At 36.4% G+C, this 12196-nt stretch overlaps 1 protein-coding gene across 12 annotated transcripts in view; it reads left to right on the forward strand.

Annotated features, from left to right (window-relative positions):
• Nucleotides 1–12196, forward strand: part of CDC42BPA (CDC42 binding protein kinase alpha) — a 181586-nt gene that overhangs the window by 129427 nt on the left and 39963 nt on the right. For 8 of the 12 annotated variants that reach the window (XM_085054659.1, XM_085054648.1, XM_085054653.1 and 5 more), the window contains 5 exons: nt 5169–5274; nt 5866–6014; nt 7134–7225; nt 9809–9885; nt 11054–11101. In XM_085054659.1, the coding sequence (XP_084910785.1) occupies nt 5169–5274; nt 5866–6014; nt 7134–7225; nt 9809–9885; nt 11054–11101 (472 nt within the window). The remainder of the gene's footprint in view (nt 1–5168; nt 5275–5865; nt 6015–7133; nt 7226–9808; nt 9886–11053; nt 11102–12196) is intronic. The other 4 variants (XM_085054650.1, XM_085054651.1, XM_085054654.1 and 1 more) reach the window with 2 other exon arrangements.

The raw sequence follows: 12196 nt of genomic DNA on the forward strand, positions 1-12196 counted from the left end.
ACTAAAGATTAAAGAATTATGTGAAAATGTAAAAAAATTGAAGTACTGAGGGCAAACATTAAGGGAATTTAAAAAGCCTGGCTTGGTTCCAGTTTTTCACCACTAAACACATCTCAATTTTCCTTCCATACTTTTGTATGCTTATGTTAAATTTTTTCAGCTATGTGAGGCCTTACCTTAGGTCACATTTTTTCCTTGTTATGTTTAGATTTTTCCATGTGTTACCCAGATAATCTGGTCATGTCCATCTGCTGTTCTTAGAATTCAGCACTTCATACTGAAACTAGGCTCTCCTCTGGGGAGCATGGGTGCTATATGAGGTATTTAAGCATCTATTCTAATGATAAATACTTCAAAAGAAAGAAAACACACCTAATTTTGGAGAAAATGAGTAATTTAATCGGTCACAAGCCTATATTTCTCTCAGAAGAACCTGCAATTTAAAACTGTACCTGTCTACATCTTCATTATGACAATGGAATGCCTTGGAGCTAGCAAAGTAGGGGAGACTTCATGGGCTCCCTCTTCAAAACTTAACAGATCTTTCACACAGCATTACATTAAAATATGCATTTTGGGTGCATTATTTCCACTTCTTAAATACTGCCATGTTCTTTTTGTACCATGATCCAGGAAGGATGGGAGGCAGTAGATGGAATTAGTCACTGGGTTTGTAAACAGTTTGCTCACCAGCCTGTGGTAGTTCAAGGGATTTGTTCTAGCCCTGTTTAAAGTAACACAGGCCCAAGAAGTCCCTAAATTCTTTTAAGTGCTTTGCCATCTGATGGATACCTCTCAAGAAATCTCTTTGAATTCACACTTTGGATAGTTAAGATTTGTCATTTTCTTCATGTTTCCCGGAGTCCTTCTAAATTGCTATTTCTCTCAGATTTTATACTTGTGAGCAATTTTAATGGCTTGTCATGTTCCCTTTAGCCTTTCCCCGCTCTCTTACTCTGCTTTATTGCATCTTCTTTTGGGATAATGTATGAAAACCTTTTAATCTTGCTGTTATCTCAAGATTACCATAAACAAGGCAATATTTTAATATAAACACTTGAATCCAACTTTCATTGCAAATTCTATTGTGGACTCACCAGAGCCTCAGAGATCATTCAGCCTTAATGGAGCTATTATACTGACGAGTTGATATTAGCCAAATCACTCATCATTCCTTGACAAGAGTAAGAAATATTGAGGCTTTTATAGTCAGCTATAAATTTTCCTGTGGGAGATGGGAAAGAGATTAATTGCACTGGAGGTTAATGCAGCCACTTTAAAAAAGAATATTTTAAATAGCCTAGTACCATATTTCTGTGCTGTGCAGAAGGGAGGTCGCTGGAAATCTTGGTGGTGATTCCCAGCGTACTTGGCAAGAATCTTAACTTGGGAGGGATTAGTGTAACCTAGTTGTAGATGTCCTAAGGCAGACAAGTAAATAAATGCCATGACTAGTACTCTAGAAGCCTGTTTTTCTCACCACTGGTTGAAAAGGAAGCCTAGACAGCTAGTTCAGGTGGATAATTCAGTGTTGTTGAGTATGGTTATGTGGATGAGCTAAATCCTAGCTGTTTTACGTATAGAATGGATGTTAGGCTTAGATTCAGCTGCTCAGAAGCTGTGACTCTTTACAAGAAGATGCAATTAATCAATTGTCAGCCAGATTTCCAGATTTTTTTTTAAATTTTTTTTTTTTTTTGGTATTCTGGTTGATTCTATCTTAATTATTGATTTCCGTGGGGAAAAAAAAAGACAAAACCACAAACAAGAAAATACAAACCACTCCCATCCAACACTTCTAAACTAAATCAAACCTTAAAAAGCCTGTAAATTTGTGTTGGGTTTTTTTTTGGTTGTGTTAAAATGTTTGCTCTTGGCAAAAAGGCACACACAAATTGTGAAAAAAGTAGTAAAAATTCTATGTAAATTGAACCATTAAGAAACTCAGAAGATGGAAAAATCTGGGATGTGCTGTGTTTGAGGTAAGAATAATCAGAAGTGCATTATCTGCAAAATAGAAATTCTGGAGGGCAGGGTGAAATTTCAGGGCTTGGGAGCAGAGGGACATGTTAAAAATTTTTAGAGAAGTATTTTTTAAAAACAAATTTTATTGGAGAGAACAGGGGAAAAAAATAAAAATGAAGTTGGAGAGTTTGAGCATACTGGTGTGACAACAGAAATTTAAAAGCATTGAGAGACTAGAGGATTCATGACTCTCAGGTTTCCTTGGGGTTTTTAAATCAGGTTAAATGGAGTTTGGTGTAAGATTCCAGGGCTTTAACACCACTTCTGTTGAGCAAAAATCTCTAGTCCTCTGAGTCCATTTTGTATTGTAAAGTATCCCAGCTGGAGACCCAGGGAGTCTGACTTCCCAAGCATCATGACAAATACCATACTAGATAGCAGCCAGTGGTTATGTGGAGGTTGTCATAATGTTGGCTTCAACCAAACAGCTAAATTTAATTTTACAGGAATTTGTATTATATTGCTCTTTCGGGTTCTTTGCATTAATGAACTGAGCTTGCAAGAGCAATTATATGTGAAAACAGAAGAGTTAATCTAAATTGTCAGTAGAGAAAGAAGTGACTGGGTGGAACCTGAAGAGCTTTCCTTCCTTGGGTCTCTTGCTGTGCTTGTCAGGGCTCTCCGTCAATATGAGGGCAAGGAGAGCAACATTAGTAAGAGTCCATTTGCCATTCTTGTTCTTCTTTTCTTTCATTTTATTTTTTTTAAGCCAACTGAATGGAACAACCCCACCAAAACAGAAACAAATAAAGGAGCTCCAAGAGCTCTTGGGTCCACATAATGTTTAATCAGTCATTATTGAGAGAATTTTGCCATCTAGTGGACAACAAAACCACCTTAGCTCCAAATTTTACTGCTTTTATTTACTGTCTTCTAGAGCCTGAGGAGTTGCCTTGAACCCAGTATGGATATGTGTAAAAATTGACTTTGTTTTCATTTTCTAGATTTCCGCATGTCTGTGGAACATCTCTCTGAGGTTTCTGCCTCTGCAGCTTTTCAGCATTTAAAGCCTGAGGGTTCTGTGTGCCATAAACCAAGTAACTGAAGTATTTTCTTGCCTTCCATAAGGAAGGATCTGTATCATAAAAATGGACATAGAAGTTGGACCCCTTTTTTTCTGCAAAGAATTTATGTGTCATTAAAAACAGAGAAAATAAAATGCTGACTCTTAAATCTCTTTCCCTCCTCATACATCAGGAAAACTTACTCTCACCACAAGAACCTCAAATTATTTTTATTCCTCCTTATGCTTTTTTCTTTTTACATTGTATATAATTACGCACCCAGCACCCCCAAAAAGCATCTTAAGCTACTTTTCACATCTTTTGCCCAGTGCTAAAGCCTGAGTGGTTTGTGTAGGCTCAAATTACCTGTCTCTGGTTGTCAAAATGTGTCATCCAGAATGTTATGGGAAAAGAAGTTGGCATGCTGCTTCCATCAAGTTCTGATGTGCCTTGGGAAAAACAGTGACTCATTAATATAAAAACTCTCACTGACTTTAATAGTCAGGACATGTAGGGTTTTCCTAGATTCCTTCCCACCTCTTGAACTAAATAATAAATGGGAGATAAAGAAAAGAAAGCCCAATAAGTGCTTGCTTTTCATGTTGGGTGTGAGATTTATGGAAGATGGTTGATAATTTTGCTTTTGCCTCCTCTGTATTACAGCAGTCTGTCTTCCTTATGTAAACTTCAAACTGCACACCCAAAAATCACCACAACCTGCAGATACTTAGCCCGTGGCTTTCATGCTGTTATCTTGCCCTGAGGCCACTGTGGCCACAGCTCCTCTGTTCCTCTTTTGCCAGTGACAGTTCAGAGTATGTCTTTGTTGCCTCCTGGCAACTATCTGTAAATCTGTGTTGAAACTTTAATTTTTATAATCAATGGTAAATTTGTAGGTAGTACCATTTCCATATTCTGTGTGTGGATGAACACTGTAATATCAACCAGAAAAATTTGCTTTGCTTTGTAGGCATGGAAGGGAAAGCACTTGCTGCTGGAAGGTCTCTGTGAGACAAAATCAACCATCTGGAGCACTCTCATCTCCAGCCCAGCATACTTAAGATCAGAGTTTTAAAGATCAGGAAGCAATGATAAGCTGATTCTCATGAAATAGAAAAACTGTTTTCCCACTTTCCTATATTTTATTTAAAGCTGTTTGAGGTTCAGTACTTAGAGCAGATCCTAAACATTTCAGTGTTTGGAGCTGACAGACTGAGCTGTGATCAAGATGTGGTATTACCCTGCTGGTCTCTGAGGCAACTTAGGGACTTGCATATGCCCTGGTGCTGCAGAGCTGAGATTGCTCTTCTGTGGGCAAAAGGAACATGTTTAGAGCCAGGCATGTAAGGAAATGGGGTGGGAGGGTTGATGTTGTGTTTTTTGTTTGTTTGTTTTAGGTTTTTCATAAGTTACTTAGTTTCAGTGAGTTAATTTTTTAGCAACTTTCTTTTCTGTGTTAACACCTGAGGCAAAGTGAAGAAAGAACTTTCTGTTGTGATTAATCACAGAAAGTTGTTGTTCTTTCTTTGTAACTGATGATCAAAGAATCTGAAGAACGGGCATGTCTCCTTGTTGTCTTTACACCCAGAAAACATGTCTGGGTAGAAAACAAACTCAGTGGATGAGAGAGCCTCTTCTGGTTTATGCTGTTTAATAACATTAGAAGTAGACTCTCCCTATTTAATTAGCACTTCTTGAAGTAACATCCCTGTTTGATTTAACTGCTAGTTCTCATAGTCAATTGGAACAGTAAAGTTAACTACTAGTTCCAGTGTTATCTGGACAACTAAATTGTTAATTACTGGTTGAGAATTTTGTCTTAATTTGCTCCCTAAAAATAGGTTTAAAGATGCCTTTTCCCTGTCTCAGTTTCAGGTAGCTGATACGTAGTTCTTCAATTTTTTTTCCTTGTCTTAATGATCTCTTAGAGTTCAATGGAACCCCACAAAGCATCAAAGAATTAGTTCTGTGCGGTTTTCTGTTTGGGTTTTTGTTGTTGTTGTTTTTATCCTTATGTTTTATGACTCTTTTTGTATTCTGTGCTTATCTCTTTCTGGTTGTTAGCTTGTTTAAGGGACTGCTGTTTTTAATTTAGATTCTTCGGTTAAAACACCTTATTTTTCTTGTGTAATTGTTTAGGGTAAGCGATGAAAAAGATGCTCGAGGTTATCTTCAAGCCTTGGCCTCTAAAATGACTGAAGAGCTGGAAGCCCTGAGGAACTCTAGTTTGGGTGCAAGAGCTACCGTAAGACTTTACTTCCATGTGTCAGAAGTTTTTTGTTTGAAAAAAACACTGATTTGAAAGTTTCAGCTGCAGTTATAATTTGTGTGTTGAGGCTGTCTTAATCAGAAATTAAACCTTTCTAGAGCTTCCCTTCTGAATAACTGAATAGCAAATTTATTGTTTATTAATTATACACCAATATCTTTATAATGTGATTTTATCTATAGTTACAGTTCAAGTTCTTTATAATCATATATGAATTTGTTGAAGAAAATCATGCTTTTGCTCATGAAAACCTTCAAATCTTTCACTTGTGAAATGTAAATCTCCTTCACAGCTGTCATCAGAATGGAGACACATCAAAACTAAACTTCACAAAATCTCTTTGCTTTTGAGATCAGCATAAGATGTTAATCTTTACCTATTTATTACTTGAGTTCAAAAATACTACTACTAGCATTACTCTTAATTTTAGATTATCTTGGAATTAATGAACTCTTCTGTTAAGAACATAATAGACTGAGAAATGTAGCTGTTGAAGTTAGTTACATTGCTCATTTTCAGCTTCCTTTCCTCTTCCTCTTTCTACTCCCTTTTTTGATTCTTTCCTAGGACATGCCCTGGAAGATGCGACGCTTTGCAAAGCTGGATATGTCTGCAAGGCTGGAGCTCCAGTCTGCTCTTGATGCTGAAATCCGAGCCAAACAGGCTATTCAAGATGAGCTGAACAAAGTCAAAGCTTCCTGTATCTCTACTGAGTGGTAAGACTGAATTATTCTGATGCAAATTTACTTGGATACCATCTAGGAAATGTCATCAAATCATTATTTTAACTATCTTGTCCATTGAAATTTGATATATTCAAATGTGAAAAAAATGTCATATCCTACTTCATTGTTTGAGCAGCTGAACACTTCGTGGGGAAAATTGTAATCCTGAAGACTTTCAGAGGAGACACTTCCTCTTTAATATAATCTAATCTCTCCTAGTTGTGATAAGAAGTTCAAATGCAGAGTCTGGGTTTGTATCTTAGAACACACTCTTTTCCCTTCTGCTGATAGCTGCAGTGGGTTAGCTGACTAAAATCAGTGATTTGCACAGTAGGAAGTAATAATGGTGAATGGACTGTCATGAATTCTTTTATTCCTTCCTCAGACCTCTCTCTTTCTCACTTCCACCTCACCACCCCCAAAACAGCACTTACTCTGAGCTGGGTGAATGCCCTGAATGTAACAGGGGTTGGTAGGAAGTCATTCCGTTTCTAGGTGTCCAGCTTCAATTAGCTCAGAGCACTGGTGTGTTTTGCAGCTTTAGGGAAGCAGTTGGACAGAGCTGAGATTCAAATATGAATCCTGTAAAATAGGAACATCTGGTTCAGCTACCTTGAATGGTTTTTAGGCCAGGTAATGTGATGATAGGCAGCACTGGAGATCCACAAAGAACGGGAGTTTGTTTTGACAAGCAAGAATGAGAAATGTGCTCAAATTGCAGAGGGGTGATCTCTGTCATCTCTGAGTCAGGAAGCACTGTAACAAGTAAGCACTGTAACTGTAAAGGAACTGAGAAAAAAAATAGCTCAACTTAATCTATTAGTATCACAGGTACTTAATTAACAAATTTTAAAAGCCCAAGATTTTTTTAGACACAAAAATACATGCAGACTTTTTTTCTCAATCACAGGATACAAGCTCACACAATTACTTAAAATTACAAATTAGAAACATGAAGAACATGAACCTATTTAATAGAGAAATTGCTTTTTTCTGTAAACTAAACAGTTCCCAATAGATTTATTCTGGCATTTGAAGACATCAAGAACAAGAGTGACTTGTATCATGGGTTCTCAATACTTACATACATTTTTTTGTGCTCTTTTGAAGTAAATTACAAGAATCTGAGAAGAAGAACATGGAGCTTTTGGCAGACATCGAAAGGCTGAAAAAGGAGACAGAAGAGCTTAGATCAGAAAAGGGTATGGCAACTGATATCCAAGTAAATAGTGTGTCACATTGGTGGGTACATCTTATCAATTAAGTGTCACCTTGAAACTAAAATATGATACCAACATGGGAGCACAACACTTGTGTGTTAAGATGTACCCACAGCAGTTGATTTGCACTTCTTATACTTGTAATATGCTTCAGTTTGGTTGATACCTTTGAACCAGTAAGGAATTACTTGAGTTGGAACTGCATTGTTTTTATTTGGCCTGTGTATGCTGATTTACTGCCAGAAAACTGTTAGAAGTATAGATGTATTTCTAACCTTTTCTCCTTTATGATGGGTGAAGGTATTTAGACATCAATACTGATCATGGTGTTGTTCATCTATGGGTGTTTTGGACCTGATTACACAGAGAGTAAACAACTGCAGAGGAATTCATAGCATTTGTTTGTTTCTGGGATGACTTCACTGATAGGCTTTGTAGCCACATAGTGAGCAGTGTGGTCATGAGTGCTTTGCTGTGGTATTAAGAGTATGTTCTGGGATTACTGTTGCATCTGTCCACCACTATTTTGCATTGTTGCTGGGAGAAGAGACTCTTTTGGTAATTCTGCAATACAAAAAAAATTCGTTAAGAGATGATTAATGATTTGGCTGATTCTTTGCAGTTTCTGTAGTAGCTCTAATATTTGTGTCTTATGAGTCACATGGGAAGAAGTATTTTTCAGGCCAAATGGAATTACCTAATTTTCTGTAGGGAAGTATGTGAACTCCAGAATTTCAGTACCCTGGCAACAATTGCTGCATTTGGATGTCAAATGCTGTTCAGCATTTCCAACCTAATGGCCTGTCAGTCAGTAAAGTACTATAGTTTACATTCATCTCCTATATATAGCCCTCCCAGTGTTGATTGACTGGGAAAAATAATTCAGACCTATGCAGAACATTTAAAAATGGTGCCAAGTAGCAAATAAGACATAGGGAACTGATACCTGTTCATCTTGATGCTTAGCACTTATACCAGGATTATGCTTCTTCCAAGTGCTTGGAGAGAAGCTCTTGATAATATCTCCCTGGAGACAAAAATACTTTGTCATGTTTAGCTTTCATTTATATGTTCTTGAGCTTTCTTAAATATTATGCATGGTTAATTGACTTGTGAAATCTTCCTTTGTGTCAAATAATATTATGAATTTATAATTTATATTTTACCCTGTATGTTTTCCAGTGTTTAAAACCTTATTCTTTTGGTGAGATAAAGATCAACATTTACTATTTCCTTAAAACAGACAAGGGGAAAAAAAGTACTGTTCAAGGAAACATTAGTCATATTTATTAACAGAATTAAACTAGTAATACTCTACTACAATTATTCAAATAGTTTGATAGAAATAGACCTTAATCTAAATCCTTATAATCTTTGCATTTGGTTTTCTCTTACAAAAAAAATACATCACTGTTTGAATCATGAACTATATAGAAGATTCAAATGTAGTCAATGTACAGTGGTAGAGTAACTTGCAGTGTGTGGAAATTGATTTCTAGGAAGGGATTATTTGGATTAGCACCCGAATCCTTTCCTGTTTATAAATATATTCCAGAAATTTAGACTGGTGGGGAAAAAGATTGCTAAAAATATTCCATAAAGCAGCCAGTAATTCGAGAATTGGTTTTAGTATTTTACTGCAATTTCAGTGTATTTATATTTTAAAGAGAAAAGGGTTCTTTGTAACTTCACCATTCACTGTGAGTTATATTTAGAGCATATAAGGTGATATGGCTAATTAGAGCAAGACACTATTTTTTTTTTTAAATAGGTAACTTTTGATAGCATGATTCTTTTGACAGGCACACAGTCCTGCAGGCTCTAGTCATAATAAATATATCTATGTGTATATAATGTATTTACAGCATTTAAGAAAATAGAGTTTGTAGATATCTGTGAACAATAAACGATAAACTCCCACACAGCAACTTGAATTAGAAAAGAAGAAGAAATAAAAAAATAGCAGTTGGAGCAAGTTAAAATAAGAGCTGAGGTGTGCCAGCCTCTGCAGCTCCAGGGGATGCAGTGTTCCTACCCTGCTGACTGGCTGAGCATCCCTGAAATGATGGGACAGAGACATCTGAAGGTTCACCCAGGATTGTATTCCTGCTGGGCACTCAGCAGTGAGAGATGGCAGACAGGCACAGACCATGGCTCAAGGAACCCATCTTATTTGGAAATATAGTGTTTTTGTTGGCTCCAGCTGCCCTGGCATGGTGGGACATCCCACAAGACTAGAGCAGGGATGGCACCTGCTGCATTAGTGTGTGATGCAAACAGACATGAGCACATCAAAACCAGTACCTTCTGCATAACACACATGGACATGCAGCATGTTTTCACATGGAATTCACACCACAGACATCCTTCCTTGGGAAAGGTTCATTAAACAAAGGTTTGTCCGGTAAAAAAATCCTTTACTCTGGAAAATAAATCAAATCTGCAGCTTATTTTTAAAAACAGAGGTGTTTCAGGTGGACACTCAAACACTGATTCAGCAAGGCAAAGGTCCTCCATGAAAAGGTCATTTTTTCTGTAGCTTAAAAACCTGCTGCTGTTTTCTAGGTGTAAAGCACCAAGACTCACAGAATTCTTTCTTGGCATTTTTGAATGCGCCTACCTCTGCTCTGGATCAATTTGAAGTAAGTGCACAGCTATTCTACCTCTGTTAGTCAGTGGAGCTGCTGTTGTATGCAGGTTATGTGCATATTTGCTGAGAGTTTGCTACTGTATTTTAATTGTATTGCCCTAATAATAGTTGTGTATAATAATGGATGAGAATTGTTTGTCATTTACATTGCTGGCTGTCTTCTCTTGAATGCTAGTAATCACAGTGGATTCTCTCTCAAGCTGTGAATGCAGAATTATGCCTGATTTTGTAGTGAACATGAAAGGCATAGTTGTTCAAATGGCTTTTTTTGTATTCAGAAAAATGCTAAGTAATTCAGGTAGTGGTTTGGTAAAAATGAGAGGAAGTATGTAAATCATCCTTGATTGTATCCCATGAAGTCATTGGTACTGTTTATTAGGTTGTTTCCATCTTCTGTTCATTTTACACAGATCTGTAAAATCCAGAAAATTGCTGTTCATCTTCTCTCCACAGATCTTATTATTTAAACAACGAATCTGTTTAATACTTCTGTCACTTCTAGACAAAAAAAAAGTTTAGGTAGAAAACCTGGTAGGAAAAAATTGAAACAACACTATACATTTATTATCTTCTTTTTTAACCAAGAGTAAGCAAAGCATCATTTGTCTTTTAAAAGAACAGCTGAGGTGAAATATTGGTCTAACTGAACTCAGAGGATACAAGGCACCACCTTTACAGTTAATCTGAACATTAATCTAAAGTTTGCCATTTTTTCCTGATGCAAGTACAGGATCATCACATTTAGCGGTAAAAGAGCATAATCCCTGCTGTTACTGATATCCCAAAATTTTCTTACTTTCCATTATGTATTGACTAATTCATTGTTCTCTCTTGAAGTCCTCACAGCTAACACCATTTTAAAATTTTCTTTGTAATAATTTCTCCTATAAGTTACTTCCACTATAAGAATCCTGTTGGGAGTATAGGAATATTATTTTATTGAGTAAATACTGGAAAAACACTGGGTTCTTTACAGATAGTACATTCATTAATTGTCTATGAAAGGCAATTAATGAAAACTTACTGAGGTAGCTGTTACTGCCACTGATTATTTACAGTTCTTTATTTTTGCACTTTTATTTATATTGCACAGTTTTCTTCATCCATCTCTTTCTCTCTCTCTCTCTCTCTTTTTTTTACTGCTGTTTTCATTAAAATAGGATTCCTTTTCCTCCTCTTCATCCTCATTGATTGATTTTATGGATGACGTAAGTCTGACTTTCAACCCAGTAAACCCCTCGATAACAGCTCAGTTGATTGATTTGGAATATTCAAACATTAATGCAGTCAACTTCAAAAATCTGCAAGTGCAGTGGAGAAAAAAGTATTTCTGTTATAGCACCCTTTCACCTGTTTATATAGATAGGTGTTCTGTTTTGAAATAAATGCTTTTCTTTAGGTGCAGGTGAAGAATTCTTAATTGCACACAGTTTTTCTGATGGGGAAAAGCTGCTTTTAGGCCTTGTCTATTGAAATGGCCTGTGGAAAAAGGTTCCAAAATCACCAGCACATTTATTCATTTAATTCTTTTGCTTCATATTATTCCTTTATCAAGAGTTGTTTCTGTAAGTTTTCTAATAACTTCTATTAAAATATTTTCCTTGCATACAGTTAATTTCTCTTTGCTCAAATAAAATATCTTCTCTTTTTTTAGCCTGCATTGAGAAGTCATTTTCATTATGACTGAAGTGAACTTAGTACTTTTTATTGCCATTTGAGATGCAGGTTTTCTGTCAGGACTTTGTTTAAATAGTCCCACTACTTAATTGCATACTAAGGGAATTGGGTGAAAAGCTGAAAATTGACTGCATTATATTTCTCCCAAACTGAAGCAGTAGGCCCAGGAAAGTAATCAGCAATAAACTTTTTAAAATCCAGGTGTCTAGAGCCACATCCATTACAGCTCTGTAGGTCTAATTGTGTGTGTGTGTCTGTCTGTGCTTGTGGATATGTTTATACACATTCACTCTTATTTATATATATGTGTTTAACACAGTGTCATTCCTATTTGCATCGAAATGTAATAAATTAGTTTTATTTGAGAAATGTCTGCTGTCAAGGGTGTAGCAAAGAGGATGAGGTATATGGGCCTTTTCTGCTGCTTTCATTTCCTTTCATGTACTCTGAAGGAATGCTTTTCTTCTGGATGCTTTTTCTCTGTGAATCAGGTATATATTCCAGACAAAATGTGAAGGTTCATCTGGGGTGTCACAGTAGAAGGCACTTACCTGCATTTTTGTACAGCACATGGAAAACATTTTGGTTTGTTGATACTGTTGGAATTTTCTTAATCAAAAAAACCC

The sequence above is a fragment of the Lichenostomus cassidix genome, chromosome 3, assembly GCF_008360975.1.
Source record: "Lichenostomus cassidix isolate B80296 chromosome 3, HeHo_3.0, whole genome shotgun sequence".
NCBI lineage: Eukaryota > Metazoa > Chordata > Aves > Passeriformes > Meliphagidae > Lichenostomus > Lichenostomus cassidix.